The sequence below is a fragment of the Thamnophis elegans genome, chromosome 11, assembly GCF_009769535.1.
Source record: "Thamnophis elegans isolate rThaEle1 chromosome 11, rThaEle1.pri, whole genome shotgun sequence".
Classification (NCBI taxonomy): Eukaryota; Metazoa; Chordata; class Lepidosauria; order Squamata; family Colubridae; genus Thamnophis; species Thamnophis elegans.
Window position 1 is genome coordinate 64,254,104 of NC_045551.1, and position 18,091 is coordinate 64,272,194.

Here is an 18,091-nt window from a genome sequence, read left to right on the forward strand (position 1 = left end):
TATCAACTCAGAAGCGTAAAATTAAAAACACCTGCTTTTCTCGTCGTTTCTTTAGACCTTTGTATTTCAAGTTAATCGAAGAGTGCATTTCACAGATCGTCTTACATCGAAGTGGTCTGGACCCAGATTTTAGTTATCGAAAAAGGCTGGATATAAATTTCAGTCACATACTGGGTAGGTATATCATATTCCCTATTTATACTTGTATGAAAGATCATATATTTTTTTTAAAAAAAGGAGTTGCTGCCCAGCTTTCATAGGGACCATTATTATCAATGCCCTACATGAGATGGGAAGCTATGTAAATGTGATATATGAATGAAATTAAATTCAGGAAGTGTTCTATAATGATGTACATTTGTTTTTGCCAGTTGTCTCTGTATGTGTCTATATATACTTGGTAATAAACCACAAGAAATCTTTTTTTTTTGTCTGACTGGTTTAGCTGCATACTTGCTATATATATGTGTGTGTGTGTGTATGTCTGTGTGTGTGTGTATATATATATGTATGTATGTATGTATGTATGTATGTTATATTTGTGCTGATAAATAAATAAAGGGAGACTAGTATAGATCTATTTCAAGCTATTTAGCTCTCATCAGCTAGCCATACCCTCGCTGGGAATCGAACCTGTGCTCTATTGCCTCTTAGGCAGATGTGTTAACCATTGAGCTACAGAGCTCGACTCCTTATCAGCCAGGCCAGGGTGAAAGGTATATATTTAAAGTCACAACAACAACCACAAATATTATATGTAAGCCCCAATTATGGGAGGAAGCTAAGTGTTTTTTTTTAATCAGCACAAATTAAAAAACAAACAGACACAAACACACACACACACACACACACACACACACACACACACATATATATATATATATATATATATATATATATATATATATATATATATATATATATATGTTTTTTCATGGTCCTGACACACTTAAAAATAGCATTTCCTTGAGTATCTATCAAAATCAATCATGTAATTGCATCAATAATGCAATAATGTAAGCATCTCTGATACTCACGAAGGAAATTCTTCCCAACTGTTATTTCTGGCTTGCCTCTTCTCTTCCTGAACTCTTATCCCCCAAAATATTCTTGGAGCTGATCATTTGCTTATATGCTTATAGTCAGTTAATCCCAAAAGGTGCTTTTTTCAGGAGGCAACCGGACTTTCTTGTTTTTTCCCCTTTTGAAGGTGTTTCGCTTCTCATCCAAGAAGCTTCTTCCGCTCTGACAGGTTAGTGGGGGAATGGAAGGATCCTGTCCGAGTTGAGGAAGCTTCTTGGATGAGAAGTGAAACCTCTTCAAATGGGGAAAAAACAAGGCAGTCCAGTTGCCTCCTGAAAAAAAGCACCACCTTTGGGACAACCATGACCTGGATGACTGAGAATCTCTACAGACTTGTAATCAATTAAAGTAATCCCAATGTTTCTCTTAAAGCTGTTTTATGAAAGCTTCAGTCATTGCTGTTTGAAGCTAGCAGCATCTCTGTCAATCATTAATGGAAGTAATTTTTTTTTTGTTTCTACTTAAATAATAAGGAAGTAAATATGCATTTTTCTTGACGCACTACTTTACCAGTGGTGGAATTCAAAATTCTTTACTTCTGATTTTGTGGGCGTGGCTTGGCGGGCGTGGCAGGGGAGGACACCGCAAAATCTCCATTCCCTCCCCACTCCAGGGGAAGGATACTGCAAAATCTCCATTCCCTCCCCACCCCATCCCACTAACCTGCTTTCCAGCTCCGTTCTCGTGTTCAGGGCAACCAAAAAAGATCAGCTGGGAGGCAGTGGGGACGTGGACAACCTATTTGCCGGTCCTCCAAACTATTTAAAATTTTTGCTACCGGTTCTCCAGAACCTGTCAGAAATGCTTGAATACCACCTCTGTATTTTACGGTTTTGCTTGATCTTAGGGTTGGGTACAAACTGACCCTTCATGGTATTGGATCTGTATGTGTGTGTGTGTGTGTGTGTGTGTGTGTGTGTGTGTGTGTGTTTGTGTCTGTTTTTTAATTTGTGCTGATTAAAAAAAAACACTTAGCTTCCTCCCATAATTGGGGCTTACATATAATATTTGTGGTTGTTGTTGTGACTTTAAATATATACCTTTCTGGGGGGTCAAACTCTATACCCCTCAGAGAGGGTTCGCAACTTGGGAGTCCTCCTGGACCCACAGCTGTCGTTTGACCACCACTTGACGGCTGTGACCAGGGGGGCATTCGCCCAGGTTCGCCTGGTGCGCCAGTTGCGGCCCTACCTGAATCGGGAGGCTCTCACAACAGTCACCCGGGCCCTTGTGACCTCTAGGCTGGAATACTGCAATGTGCTCTACATGGGGCTGCCCTTGAAGAGCATCCGGCGACTTCAGCTAGTACAGAACGCGGCCGCGCGAGTGATTGTGGGTGCACCTCGGTTCACCCACATAACACCTATCCTCCGCGAGCTGCGCTGGCTACCTGTCGATCTCCGGATGCGCTTCAAGGTGCTATTAGTCACCCATAAAGCCCTTCATGGCAGTGGATCTGGATACTTGAGAGACCGCCTTCTGCCAATTACCTCCCTGCGACCAATAAGATCCCATAGATTAGGCCTCCTCCGTATTCCATCGGCCAGCCAGTGTCGGCTGGCAACTACAAGGAGGAGGGCCTTCTCAGTAGTAGCCCCGACCCTTTGGAACGAACTCCCCGTGGAGATTCGTACCCTCTCCACCGTCCAGGCCTTCCGCATAGCCCTTAAGAACTGGCTAGCCCGTCAGGCCTGGGGACAAGGTTAGCCGCCCCTCCCGAATGAAGAATGTATGTTGTTGAATATTTTATTATATGTTTCTCTGTTAATGTTTGTCTTCCCCCTCCCTTGATTTTATGTGAGCCGCCCTGAGTCCCCTCAGGGAAAAGGGCGGCCTACAAATATTAATAAAATACAAAAAAAAAAAAAAAATACTTGAGAGACCACCTGCTGCCAATTACCTCCCAAAGACCCATTAGATCACACAGGGTTGGCCTCCTCCGGGTTCCGTCTACCAGCCAATGCCACCTGGCTACTACCCGGGGGAGGGCCTTCTATGTGGCAGCTCCGGCCCTCTGGAACGAACTCCCCGCAGGGATTCGGACCCTCACCTCTCTCCAGGCCTTCCGAAAAGCTGTCAAAACCTGGCTTTGCCGGCAGGCCTGGGGTTGATGAGTTCCCCTCCCCTCTCGACTTGTGTGCTTGTGTGATTCTTGCCTATTTTAATTACTTGTATTCTGTTCTATGTTCCCCTTTTCCCCCTTTTGAGTTGTTCGCAGCCCTGAGTCCCTCCCGGAGAAGGGCGGCATACAAATAATAAAATTCAATTCAATTCAATAAATTCTACTCTTGCTATTGTTCTCTCTGAGACTGGCCAGTCAGTAAAAGCTATCCAGAAGATTTATATAGCCTGTTTTCTGCTAGATATCTGTATTGAAGAGAAGAAAGTGGAAGAACTTGAAGGAAAAGCTTCAGAATACTTGAAAAAGGTAACTTGAGAGGAGTTTTATTCACAAACCTCAGGTTGTTAATGGCCAAAACTCTGGGACTTAAAATAAAATCATTTTTACGAGAGAGAAGAAAGCAAGATACAGACTGGGATTTTAGCTTTAATTTAAATCCTAGCTTTATGATACAAAATGCTGGCCTAATTCATATTGTCTTCTGTTTTTTAATCTAGTCTAATCCTGATCTACTCTACTCTACTCTACTCTACTCATATTTTATTCTACTCTAATTCATTTTTACTCTACTCTACTTCATATTCTATTCCTAATTCTATTCTATTCCTATTCTATCCTATTCCTTTCTATTCCATTCTATTCGTACTAAGACTAGGCACCAGTTTCTCATCTAATAAACTGGTGTCATTTAAATGTGGTGGACAGCATTTAAAATAATAACTTAAGGATAAGAGGATGACGGTAGTCTTGAATCCAGTGGATTGATTTGTTGAAAAATATCCCAGGATCAAGCGGCTATCCTTACAGGAGCCTGGAAACTGATGGAGCAGTTTATCCTGCGCAGACACCAGTAATGGAGTTTTAAGAAAAAGATATGAAAATCAATGTACTTGTCAAGAGCAAAGCAGAGCCTAATCCATCTCACTCCCTGGTTTTGAAGTAAAAGTCAGTTTGATATTTCATACCTCCCCAGAGCCACTTATAGATTGCATTGATATGCAAATCTGGGTTAGATAGCATCAAAATATTCAGGGCAACGAACAAGGTAAAGGTAAAGGTTCCCCTCGCACATATCTGCTAGTCATTCCTGACTCAAGGGTGGTGGTGCTCATCTCCGTTTCAAAGCCAAAGAGCCAGCACTGTGCGAAGACGTCTCCGTGGTCATGTGGCCGGCATGATTAAATGCCAAAGGCGCACGGAACGCTATTACCTTCCCACCAAAGGTGGTCCCTATTTTTCTACTTGCATTGTTTACATGCTTTCGAACTGCTAGGTTGGCAGAAGCTGGGACAAGTAGCTGGAGCTCACTCCGTTACGCGGTCCTAGAGATTCTAACTGCCAAACTGCCAACCTTTCTGATTGACGAGCTCAGCGTCGTAGCCACTGAGCCACCGTGTCCCCCCCCCCCCCCCCAACGAACAATTACATCTCTACACTTAACGATGCACAGTTCCTTCTCATTTCTGTTGCAGTTTGAAAAAGAGTTTGTGGCGCACCAAGAGACAAAGGCACGGCTTCAGAAGGCGGAAGAAAATATCAGCCTCCTTGAAGGCACCAGAAAACCTTGTAAAAACGAGGTAACAAAAAACAACAACAATAATCTGTATTTACAAGAGACTGCAGTTAAAATGATTAGCAACAATCGTATGCTGCCACATTAATATAAAAACCAACAAGAGACTTCGACTCCCTGCTTTTTTCATTTCTGGATGAAGAATACATGGTACCATTGTTCCGTTCTTTTGGCCTCTTCCTCCGTGGGAAAAGCTTGGGTTGGAACTGGTGGTTCTTTAGAGGATGATGTGGTGAGGGCAATAATGCTGGAGAAATTGTAGAATAGTAGAAATGGGAAGGAAGGGACAAGCACTGCTTGGTGCACACATTTTTATAGGTAGGTAGACAACAGCACATTTCAAGTATAGCAATGTTTACGAATTTAATCTTTAAAGGGGACTATACAAACTTAGTGGCACATATTCAATACCAGCTAGTAATTATCAGTAATGGGAGTTATTGCCCTCTATTCTTGTTAGCTCCCTAAATGCACCTCTTTGTCCATTATGTAGCAAAATACTTGAGATTGTCCCTTTATTTTAAAGAACTTCCAAGTTGCTTGTTATTAGTATTACCCTTCCTTCCTTCCTTCCTTCCTTCCTTCCTTCCTTCCTTCCTTCTTTCCTTCCATCCATCTCCATCCATCTCCTCCCTTCTTCCCTTCCTTCCATCCATCTCCTTCCTTCCTTCCTTCTTTCCTTCCTTCCTTCCTTCCTTCCTTCCATCCATCCATCCATCCCATCCATCCATCCATCCATCTCCATCCATCTCCTCCCTTCTTCCCTTCCTTACATCCATCCCCTTCCTTCCTTCCTTCCTTCCTTCCTTCCTTCCTTCCTTCCTTCCATCCTTCCTTCCTTCCTTCTATCCATCCATCTCCATCCATCTCCTCCCTTCTTCCCTTCCTTACATCCATCTCCTTCCTTCCCTCCCTCCCTCCCATCCATCCATCCATCTCCTCCCTTCTTCCCTTCCTTACATCCATCTCCTCCCTCCCTCCCTCCCTCCCTCCCTTCCTTCCTTCCTTCCTTCTTTACTTCCATCCACCTCCCTCCTTCCCTCCCTCCCTTCCTTACATTCATCTCCTCCCTCCCTCTGCTAAAAACCCCATCTCATTGGCTAATTAGTTCAATCAACTAGTTCAAATTAATCACAGGCAGTCCTCGACTTATGACCACAGTTGACTCCAAAATATCTGCTGCTAAGTGAGAAAGCTGTTGAGTGAATTTTGCCCTATGTCACCACCTTTCTTGCCATAGTTGGTAAATGAATAGCTGCAGTTGTTATGCAGCTATCAAATTCCCTGAACCACCGAGTTATGCACGGTTGTTCAGTGAATCTACTTTCCCCGTTGTCTGGTTCCCCCACTTGTCACATGACCCCGGGAAATCCTCAAGCATCATAAATACGAGTCAGTTGCCAAGCATCTGAGTTTTGTTCTCTTTGTGACTGTCGGGATGTTGCAACAGTTGTGAAACTGTGAAAAATGGTCATAAGTCCCCTTTTTCAGTTCAGTTGTAGCTTTGAACAGTCACTAAATGAATTGTTGTCTGTCCAGGTCTACCTTTACACTTGTGCTGGGTGTTGTTTGTTAGTTGTCGGATTTTAGACGATACATTTGGCTCACTTCCTTAGTTTATATATATGGAAAGTTATAAATAAATATGCTTATCTGTTGCTTTTCAGTGAACCAGACTAAAAGGATTAGCCATAAAACTTAAAATAATCATCAGTTTCTTTTAAGAAAGCAACACAAGCGAAGGAAAAAAGATGAAAAAGTCATACCTCCTCACCTGGGGGCAAAATAGTTCTTGACTATTCCTGTGGTACAATTTATTTAAGATACACACATACATACACACACACTCTCACAATTCCACTTACAGGAAAGAAAGACAAAAAACCCCATAGCAATAGAATAAAGTAAATAAGAAGGAATTTACAAATGATCTGCTGAAGTTCACGGTTTTATCATATTCATAAGCGATTAAAGATACCTGAATACGTTTTGATTGCAAAACTCACTGCTAAATTTTAGGGACAATGCAAATGTCAGGATAGCAAATAATACAGTATAGAGATCACAGAATAAAATTGTGACGTTATAAATGGTGATGAATTATTTTTAAGACAAAAGTTATATAATGTATAATATCCGAAAGAGGAACAAAGTATTAAAATGTAAAAAGAGGAAGAATCATTACAACATTGTAGTATTAAAATACTACTCACTTACAATTCCTGTCCTTCCATCCCATGATATACCCTGGCAGTTGATTGAAACCAATATTTTGGGAAAGGTTTTTTGATTTCTGTTTGACTCCATTCATCTACTTTGATTTCTCTTTGCCCTCAGAAATTGTGTTCTAAAGATCTAAGTTTGCCTTGTTGGGTAATTTATTTTCTCTAAGGGAATCATTCCTACTTGGATTTACTGTTTTTTTGTTTTTTTATTCACTTATATACCATTGTAAGTATACATTCACATAATTGTTATTCTTCTTTACATTTGTTATTCTTATACATTTGTGATTCCATTTAATAGGTAATAATCTGCAATTCGGGTTGCTTTATTTACCATCCCTTCCGCCTGTTGTAACAGCACCTTATTTTCCTTTCTTTTCTCCCTCCCTCTCTTCTCTACTTCCTTCCTTCCTCCTCTCCTTCCCCTTCCCTCTTTCCTTCCCCCTCCCCTACTCCTCCTCTTACTCTTCCCCTTCCTACCCTTTCTCCTTCTCTTTCTCTCCCTTTCACCCTCCTCTCCTTCCCTCTTCCTTCCTTCCCTCCTCTCCCTCTTGTTCTCTCCTCCTTTCTCCATTTTTCTGTTGTTATAGGTGTCTCAAATCTCAGTTTATGTTTTCTTGGGATGGTATTTCTGCAAACCCAAATATAATTTATTATCATTTCTAATTTCCTTACCCTGGCTAATCTATCCTAACCATGCTTTCCTCCCTCTTTATATCTTGCTCTTGAATATATATTGTATTTTTCGGAGTATAAGACGCACCAAGATTTTGAAGAGGCAAATTAAAATAAAAAGTTTTTGCACTCTACAGACCTCCCCAAAAGAGCCCGTTTTTCGCTCATTTCTGCCCTTCCCAGCCCCCAGGAACACTCTGGAAGCCTCCTAGAGGCTACGCATGGCTATTTTGGTGAAGGGAGCGGGGTTTTGGGAGACCAAAAATGCTGTATTCAGTGTATAAGACACACCCAGATTTTCAGCCTCTTTTTTGATGGAAAAAGCTCCGTCTTATATTCCAAAAAATACGGTACTTGTATATTTAATACTTTCTTTTCTGTCCCCCCGCCCTCTTCCCCCCTTTCTCATTTAATAGTGTATCATCTGGGTTCTGTATCTTCTTGAATTTACTGATGGCGGAATTTACTAACTTCTGCTCTGTTTGCTTTGGAAGAAAAAAAAATATTTGCATTCCAAAAATCACTGCACAAAGTGCTTTAAGTTCCAAATGCCAACATTTTCTTCTCTCCAGGATGGCTCAACCGATGCTTCACCCCTGACATCTCTTGAAGGCCCCACAGGTGGGGTCCCATCCCCCGGAGCTCCCGCTGGAACGATTCCACCTCCACCTCCTCCGCCCCCTCTCCCGCCTGCCTTTGCTAGTGGATCAAAAACCAATCTTCCTGCGGGTATTCCGCCACCCCCACCTCCGCTACATGGATTGCCTGGGGGCCAACGCTCCCCTGCCCCTCAGTCGCTGCCTTTCGGATTGAAACCAAAAAAAGAATTTAAGCCTGAGGTGACCATGAAGAGAGTCAACTGGTCCAAGGTAAGACAAGGAAGACTCCGGAAAGAATGCAGAGAAGAGCAACAAAGATGATTAGGGGGCCGGAGGCTAAAACATGTAAAGAACGGTTGCAGGAACTGGGCATGGCTAGTTTAAGGAAAAGAAGGACTAAGGCAGGGCTCTGCGCAGGACGGAACCTGGAAGAGCGGCTGGCCGCTGCGCGTGCCCACATAGAGGGCTCTGCGCGCCATTGGTTCACGGCCCTGTACCATTTCAGACACAATCTCTTCTTTAAATGATATATTTAAGGATATATTTAAGCCCATGCGACTGTGGTCTACATATCCTCAATAATCTTAACATCTCTAGCATGTTTTATTCTGCCCCGCTACTGTGTTCTAATCAATAACATTGATTAGATGATACATGGGGACTCATCAAATTTGCAGATGACACCAAGCTTGAAGGAATAGACAACACTCCAGAAGATAGGTTTAAGATATAGAAGGATCTTGACAGACTTGAACATTAGGCGCTATCTAACAAAATGAAATTCAAGGGTGAAAAAAGTAAGGTTCTACATTTAGGCAAGAAAACAGAATGCACAGGTACGGAATATGTGGTACCTTGCTCAATAGTAGTAAGTGTGAGAGGGATCTTGGAGTCCTTGTGGACAACCACTTAAATATGAGCCAGCTTTGTGCAGCAGCTGCTTAAAAAGCCAACACAGTTGTAGGCTGCATCAACAGAAGGATAGAATCAAGATCACATGAAGTGTTAATACCACTTTATAATGCCTTGGTAAGGCCACACTTGGAATACGGCATCCAGTTTTTGTCACCACGTTGTAGAAAAGATGTGGAGACTCTAGAAAGAGTGCAGAGAAGAGCAACAAAGATGATTAGGGGACCGGAGGCTATAATGTATGAAGAACAGTTGCAGGAATTGGGTATGTCTAGTTTAATGGGGGTTGCCACAAAGAAAAGGGAGTCAAGCTATTCTCCAAAGCATCTGAGGGCAGGACAATGCAGGCTACTTCAGCTGACTGCAGTTCTGCAATTTGGCTGTTCAAATCTCACCGGCTCAAGGTCGACTCAGCCTTCCATCCTTCCGAGGTGGGTAAAATGAGGACCCGGATTGTTGTTGGGGGTGATATGCTGACTCTGTAAACCGCTTAGAGAGGGCTGAAAGTCCTATGAAGCGGTATGTAAGTCTAACTGCTATTGCTATTGCTAACTAATGAAGGAGAGAAGCAACTTATAACTTCTTCTTGACAGTAAGAAGAATTAACCAGTGGAAGAGCCTGCCTTCAGAAGTTGTTAATGGTCCAACACTGGAAGTCTTTAAGAAGATGTTGGATAGCCATTTGTCTGAAATGGTATAGGGTTTCCTGTCTAGGCAGGGGGTTGGACTTTAAGACCTCCAAGGTCCCTTCCAACTCTTGTTATTCTATTCTAATAATGTTCATCGATTGAGGAATATCCTATTTCTATAACTGATCATTTGGAACTATTTCAGAACTTGCTTTAATGCTTTTTAAAAACAAGTTGTATACCGCCCAGAGATTTTTAGAGTCGGGCGGCAAGTATAGAAACAAGCATACTTGTGATTTCTTCTGAAACACAGCCAGCTGAAATCCTCGCTTTAAAAGGCAGCGGAGTTAGCACCAAACATAAATCTGATTTTGGTTTGTTTTTTTTAATCCGGACTCTGCTATATTAAAGCGAATTAAAAACACAGATTTTTATTCCATGAATCTACCCACAAAAGAGACCAGGTTTTTTCCCCACTCGGGAATCTGCAATCTGTAGATGGTAGGTAGGGGTCAGATTGCCCTAAGGCACACGCTTTGAGACCCCTTACAAAGGGATGGCATGAACGATAACAGGAAAGTAAGATGCATATATTCCCTCTGCAGATTAGACCCCAGGAAATGACTGAAAACTGTTTCTGGGTAATGGCCAACGATGGGAAGTATGAAAGCACCGATTTGCTGTGCAAGCTGGAACTTACCTTTTGTTGTCAGAAAAATGGTAAGTTAATTATTTTTCCGATTTAAAGCCTTCTTTTAGAAAACCAGCCTATTTTATTTTCAATAAACACCTGCAGTGCTTGTCACTACAGCTGATGAATACTTATGCTTGTGTCATATGATAATTGTTGCATTAATAACTCAGGTTGCCATCATTTATAACTGCGGCACATACGGAATAGAACTTTGCCGACAGTATTATTTTCACTTTTCCATTTAAGCTCTCCTCGTCTAATACAATTAAGAAAAGCATGCATTTACTGCTGAAATATTTCTGTCGAGCTGTTAAAATGACTGTTTATTATTAGACTATGGAGAGAGTGACTAAAAGCTGGGAAAATATAACATGTATTTTAGTTATGAGCAATAATTTGGCGAGAGCCTGATTGTTTTGGGCTAGTTTATTTAAGGTATGCTAAGCCCTTAAATAAAAAAAGGACGCGATGGCTCAGTGGCTAAGACACTGAGCTTGTCAATCAGAAAAATCGGCAGTTCAGTGGTTCGAATCCCTAGTGCCGCGTAACAGACTTGGACTTGGACTTAATCTTCGTAAATATCAACGTCCATAAGGCAGTGACCGTTGCATTGTGAAGGCCAGGGGCGGGACGTCATGGATTACAGCACGCCATTGATTCCGATTTAGGGCGGCTTGTTGGGCATCGGTTATCGAGAAATGGAGTGGTTGAAGATCGTGAGCCACTTGGGATATCCATGTTTTCTTTGGGGCATTTCGTGCGATTTTTCACCCACCTAGCAGTTCGAAAGCACGTAAAAATGCAAGTAGAAAAATAGGAACTACCTTTAGTGGGAAGGTAATAGCGTTCCGTGCGCCTTTGGTGTTTAGTCATGCCGACCACATGACCATGGAGACGTCTTCGGACAGCACTGGCTCTTTGGCTTTGAAATGGAGATGAGCACCATCCCCTAAGGTTGGGAACGACTAGTACATATGTGCGAGGGGAACCTTTACTTTTAAGCTCTTAATTCTCACCATGTAATATAGCCAGAAAGAGGAGTAATGATCAAAGGAAGTTATTTTAAATTATATTCAAACTGAAAATATTTTACGAAGAATTAGCAGAGCAAAAAAAAGTGAATTTGTCCCTACTTTTGTTTTCGCAAATGAAGTTCAGTGGTCGTGACTTTTCAATGGGTTTACTTCCTGCGAAAGCAGAAAGTGCCTACTAAATACAAGTAAGCCTCAAGTTACGACTGGGCCTGAGCCCACAATTGCGACCATAGGTTCATATGATTGTAAAGTAGGCCACCACGCAAGCAGACCTGATTTGATGTCCTTTTTTTGCGGCGGTTGTTAAACAAGCCCAGCAGGTGTTGAGTAAGCACTGCAGTGGTTAAGCAAAGCCCATTTTCACCAAGGTGTAGCTTTAGAAATAATCTATAATAATGTACATTGTGGTCACATAACCACGAGGCATTGCATGGCTATGCATGATGTCCACCTAACCCTTGGGGTGGACTGTGACCTGACAAAAGGGCGAACGAAAAAACTGCGCCCGACTAAACCGCGTCGCTGATGTCATCAACGCGGCGACAACAGCGAGCGCGGAGAAAGAAGGGCGCTTTAAATAGCGCATCGAAAGAAAGTCGGTTCAACTTAAGGTAAGGGTTAGGTTTAGGGTTAGGTTTAGGCTTAGGTTAAGGGTTAGGTTGAGGGTTAGGTTTAGCGTTAGGTTTAGCGTTAGGTTTAGGGTTAGGTTAAAGGTTAGGTTTAGGGTTGGGTTTAGGGTTGGGTTTAGGGTTAGGGGTTAAGTTTAGGTTTAGGGTTTACAGCGTGCTTCTGTCTCCGCGCTGTTGTTGCCCTGTTGATGATGTCAGCGACGCGGTTTAGTCGGGCGTGGTTTTGTCATTCGCCCTTTTGTCGGTGAACCGGGGTGGACATAATAACTTTGGATCTGGATTTGAATTTAGCTTTTGTGGGGCCCAGCAACTAGCTGAGGACTACCCATACTGAAATTATGTTTCTGTGTAGGAATCCCAGATATTAATAGATGGTTATAAAACTGGAGTAGTGGCTGTGTTCAAAAATTAATTTAGTGGCCATGTGCTTCTTCTCTGTATGCTTGTCATTCCTCTGGCATCAAACAACACAGCCTAAGTCCCTTCACTGTCTTTTAGAGGTTTAGAGGTTTTAGAGGTTTTATTTGCATTTGTAGGCCGCCCTTTTCCCTGAGGGGACTCAGGGCGGCTCACAGAAAACCAGGGAAAGGGGAAATACAACATTGAGACAACAACACATAATAAAATAATGAGCAACATGCATACAACATTCGGGCGGGGTAGAAATCCTTATCCCCAGGCCTGACGGGCGAGCCAGTTCTTCAAGGCAGTGCGGAAGGCCTGGACGGTGGAGAGGGTACGAATCTCCACGGGGAGCTCGTTCCAAAGGGTCGGGGCTACTGCTGAGAAGGCCCTCCTCCTTGTGGTTGCCAGCCGACACTGGCTGGCCGATGGAATGCGGAGGAGGCCTAATCTATGGGATCTTATAGGTCGTAGGGAGGTAATTGGCAGAAGGCGGTCTCTCAAGTATCCAGATCCACTGCCATGTAGGGCTTTATGGGTGATCAATAGCACCTTGAAGCGCATCCGGAGATCGACAGGTAGCCAGCGCAACTCGCGGAGGATAGGTGTAATGCGGGTGAATCGGGGTGCACCCGCAATCACTCGCGCGGCTGCGTTCTGTACTAGCTGAAGTCGCCGGATGCTCCTCAAGGGCAGCCCCATGTAGAGCACGTTGCAGTATTCCAGCCTAGAGGTCACAAGGGCCCGAGTGACTGTTGTGAGGGCCTCCCGGTTCAGGTAGGGTCGCAACTGGCGCACCAGGCGTACCTGGGCGAATGCCCCCCTGGTCACAGCCGCTATATGATGGTCGAATGACAGCTGTGGATCCAGGAGGACTCCCAAGTTGCGGACCCTCTCTGAGGGGTGTAAAATTTGACCCCCCAGCCTGAGTGTTGGATTATTGGCCAAATCTTTGGGAGGAAAACACAACAGCCACTCGGTCTTTTCCGGGTTGAGCACAAGCTTGTTAATCCTCATCCAGTCCATGACGGCTTCAAGCCCCCGGTCCATCACGTCAACCGCTTCATTGATTTGGCACGGGGCGGACAGATACAATTGAGTATCGTCCGCATATTGATGGTATCTGATCCCGTGCCTACGGATGATCTCTCCCAGCGGTTTCATGTAGATGTTAAATAGTAGGGGGGATAAGACCGAACCCTGCGGCACCCCATATTTTAGGGGCCTTGGGGACGATCTCTGCCCTCCCACTAACACCGACTGCGACCTGTCCGAGAGGTAGGAGGAGAACCACCGTAACACGGTGCCCCCCACTCCCACCTCCCGCAGTCGTCGCAGAAGGATACCATGGTCGATGGTATCGAAAGCCGCTGAGAGGTCAAGGAGGACCAGGATGGAGGGATGTCCTTCATCTCTGGCTCTCCAAAGATCATCCATCAATGCGACCAAAGCGGTTTCCGTGCTGTAACCGGGTCTGAAGCCTGACTGGAAGGGGTCTAGATAGTCTGCTTCCTCCAAGGACCGTTGGAGCTGGAAGGCCACCACCTTCTCAACAACCTTCCCCAGAAAGGGGAGGTTGGAGACCGGGCGATAGTTGTTAAGGACAGCTGGATCCAAGGATGGTTTCTTCAGGAGGGGTCTCACCACCGCCGCTTTCAGTGCGGCGGGGAAGTTCCCCTCCCGAAGGGAGGCGGTTACAACCGCCTGGATCCAGCCTCGTGTCACCTCACTGCAGTTAGAAACCAGCCATGAGGGACACGGATCCAGGACACAGGTGGAGGAACTCACAGCTCTCATGGCCTTGTCCACATCCCCGGGGGTAACCTCCTGAAACTCAACCCAGAGCTGTTCTACTTGGTCCCCCTGTGCCTCGGCTGGAACTGCAGGTGTGGAGTCCAAGTCCGTCCGAAACCGAGCAATTTTGTCCGCTAAGAATTGGGCATATTCTTCAGCTCTGCCCTGCAAGGGTTCCCCCGTCTCCCTTTTGTTCAATAGGGAGCGGGTTATCCTAAACAGGGCGGCTGGACGGGACTCAGCGGATGCGACCAGGGAGGCTATATGTGATCTTTTAGCTGCCCTAAGTGCCCTAGTATATTCCCTGGTGCAGGTGGTTACCATTGCTCGGTTCGATGCGGACTTATCGGACCTCCAACGGTGCTCTAGGCATCTCCTCCGGCGCTTCATCTCCCGGAGCTCCTCGGTGAACCAAGGGGGTCTCCGGGATCCGCCGCCTCGGAGGGGCCGCAGTGGCGCAATCCGGTCGAGGGCCTCTGACGCTGCCAAGTGCCACGCAGCAGCCAGAGTCTCTGCCGGACTGTGGGCGAAAGTGTCAGGAATAACCCCAAGCTCTGTCTGGAACCTTGCTGGCTCCATAAGACGCCTGGGGCGGAACCACCTGGTCGGTTCCTCCTCCCTACAGTGGGGGTTTGGCCTCCGGAAGTCGAGCCTCAGTAGGCAATGGTCTGACCACGACAGGGGTATGATGTCACTCCCCCTCAGACCAAGATCACACATCCACTGCTCCGAGAGAAATACGAGGTCAAGCATGTGTCCCGCTGAATGGGTTTTCCCCATAACCTTACTAAGAAGCAAGAGTTGAGTTCAAATCCTTCCACCTACCCTGTTTTCCTGAAAATAAGACCTCCCCAGATAATAAGCCCAATTGCGCTTTTGAGCGCATGTGCTAAAATAAGCCCTCCCTGAAAATACAGCAGCAGCCAAGAGGTGACCATGCTCGCCGCCTCCTGCACCTCAAAAACAATAAGACCACCCCAAAAATAAGGCCAAGCGCTTATTTCGGGGGGGGGTCAAAAGAAAATAAGACCCTGTCTTATTTTCGGGAAAACATGGTATATATGTAAGTTGTAGCCATAACAGCTCCATATTTTCCACTAACTATTATATATGGCAGCTGAACCATATATAAATAAATGTATATATAAGCCATATATAAATGCAGGGACAAATTTTTGTTGTTGCTATGACTGACTTGGTTTAGTGTAAAGATCATTTTTATTTTGTTTTCCTTTTGCCCTACATTTCTTATTAACGCAGTCATTAAATAGTATCAAAGTTCATAGAAAAGATGAATAGGGTTATACATAATACACTCACCAGTAAGCAGACATAAAAACTTTCCTTGGCCAAAGAGTGAGAGTTAAGACATACCGTAGGTTGTGTGGAATTTTTCATTTGTGATTGGTGAACCTAATATTCCCTAAGAAACCTCACCATTATCCTGAGTTGATTTAGGATAACTTATAACTCTTGTAGATCGGGGTTCCCAACTCCTGGCCCACGGCCCACTATTGGGCTGTGGCCTATTCAGAACTGGGCCGTGCGAGACATGGGTGGGTGCAGACCAACGACACCCAAAAGCTTCTCTCTTGTGTGAGTGGAGCTGCACCTGTGCGCACTGGTCATGTGTCTCAGTTCCTGTGTCCCGTCCTCCCCCCCCCCCGTCCTCCCCAAGCTGCTATGCCAAGCCGCCTGCTCCCGATACTCCAAAAATAGAGCAGTGAGAGCGGAGGCTGAATGGGACAGGTGCGCCCCTATCAGCTTGGCTGACTCACCAAGTCTGCCCGTGCAGGATGCCTGCTCCGCTTTTGGCGCATCGGGCAGCCTCGGTGTGTCTGAAGGAGCACGAGATCGTGCCCGCAAAGACTTGTCTTTTTCGCGGCCAAAAGCTTTTGCAAATGGATGAAAGGCCTTCTGTCTCTTTGGCGTGGAGAAGCCTGAAGGAGCTTCCCCCTGGCTTAAAAGCTGTGCATTCATGCACACATGTGCGCCAGACCACTGCTCGCGCGGCCCCGTTTCCCTGTCCCTCCCCCACCTCCCCCAAGGTGGGCCGCAAAGATTTGGGAAGGTTGCTCTACATGCCTCATCAGCAATTGGTAAACCTGAATACAATGAATTGTACTGTACTGAACAGTACTCACGTTGAAACTACATTGAAGCTCAAATTCTACACAACTGCGGTAACATAAACATTTCTGTATGTTGACACACACACACACAACCGTTTGTCTTGACAGTGAAAAGAGACGAAGGCTTTGAAGAGAGGAAACCTGTTAAAAAACGAATCAAAGAACTGAAAATCCTGGATCCAAAGATCGCACAAAACCTTTGTAAGTCAATAGCTGTCATTGTTTGGAAAGACAAAAATAATTGAGTGTTAATACCTCTTTTGCAATTACATATAATTCTACTTTGTAATATGGTTTTGACAGAAACAATTCCATGGGTGAATAGGGAAGGAATGTATCACTGTGAGCATTGAAAACGGAGGCACGGAAGAATATCTCCTGTGTAGCAATCAAACTTAGACTTATATACCACTTTATAGTGCTTTATAGCCCTCTCTAAGCGGTGTCAGCCTCTTTCCCTCAACAATCTGGGTCCTCATTTTACCCACCTCGGAAGGATGGAAGGCTAAGTCAACCTTTAGCCTAGTGAGATTTGAATTGCCAAATTGCAGGCAGCCGGTAGTCGGCAGAAGTAGCCTGCAGTACTGCACTCTAACCACTGTGCCACAGCGGCTCATATATTTAGCATTCCTTTTTAAATAAAGCTGATTTAGTTTTTGGTTTTAAAGTTGTGGGTGCTCCATCACTGGTGGTTTTCAAGAAGAGACTGGACAGCCACTTGTCCAGAATGGAGTAGGGTCTCCTGCTTGAGCAGGGGGTTGGACTAGAAGACCTCCAAGGGCCCTTCCAGCTCTGTTTTTCTGTTAAAATCTGGGTTTTCTTTCAGTCTGTATCTTTCGGCATTCCCACTTTTATTCAGTTGAATAGTCTTTGTTTTTCCTCCTCTTCATCACATCTGTTTTCATCTTGTGTCCTTTCATTCTTTTTCTCCCCCCCTCCCCCCCTCCTCCTTATATTTCAGTTTGGTTCTGATGCGATGTCAGATGATAATTTATTACTCCTGTGTGGAGTCTTTACATAGTTTCATTTGTTTGCGATCAAAGACTCTCTGAAGGTGGGTGCGGAATAAATCCATAGTAAAAGAGATTGGTAATGATGATTGTAAAGCCGCTAAAAATGACCAGGCCCCTCTCCCACCCCCACCCCCAAATAAGGTTCGTGCCCCAGCCTGCTCAGGGCGGGGTTTATTACCCCACAGCTTTTGGTTTCCTTCCAAAAGGTTCATTCAACACTGGGACAGTCAAAACTCCTGCTGCCATCAGCCCAAGTGTGACTTCTCCTCCATTGGTACTACACTGTAGCTTAGTTGCTATCAGTATTCTGTCACTCCTACTACTATTGCTGATGTCCTATTTCCTCCCTCCCTCCTTCTCCTTCCATCCATCCATTATTTTGCCTCCCTGCTTCCCCTTTTTCCTTCCTTCCCATTTTCCTCCCTTCCTTCCTTCTATCTCCTTTCTTTCTTCCATCCATCCATCATCTCACCTCCCTCCCTCCCTCCCTCCCTCCATTTTATCTCCTTCCTTCCTTTCTTCCTCCCTCCTTCCCTCCATTTTATCATCTCTTCTCCCTTCCTTCTCCTTCAATC

The 18,091-nt window shown here is 44.7% G+C and overlaps 1 protein-coding gene across 1 annotated transcript in view; it reads left to right on the top strand.

Moving 5' to 3' along the window:
- The window catches only part of DIAPH3 (diaphanous related formin 3), a 71,234-nt gene that overhangs the window by 25,408 nt on the left and 27,735 nt on the right, over positions 1-18,091 (top strand). Inside the window, exons 13-18 of the mRNA XM_032226265.1 lie at positions 56-174; positions 3,447-3,511; positions 4,678-4,782; positions 8,251-8,547; positions 10,424-10,538; positions 16,612-16,704. Coding sequence (XP_032082156.1) covers positions 56-174; positions 3,447-3,511; positions 4,678-4,782; positions 8,251-8,547; positions 10,424-10,538; positions 16,612-16,704 — 794 coding nt within the window. The remainder of the gene's footprint in view (positions 1-55; positions 175-3,446; positions 3,512-4,677; positions 4,783-8,250; positions 8,548-10,423; positions 10,539-16,611; positions 16,705-18,091) is intronic.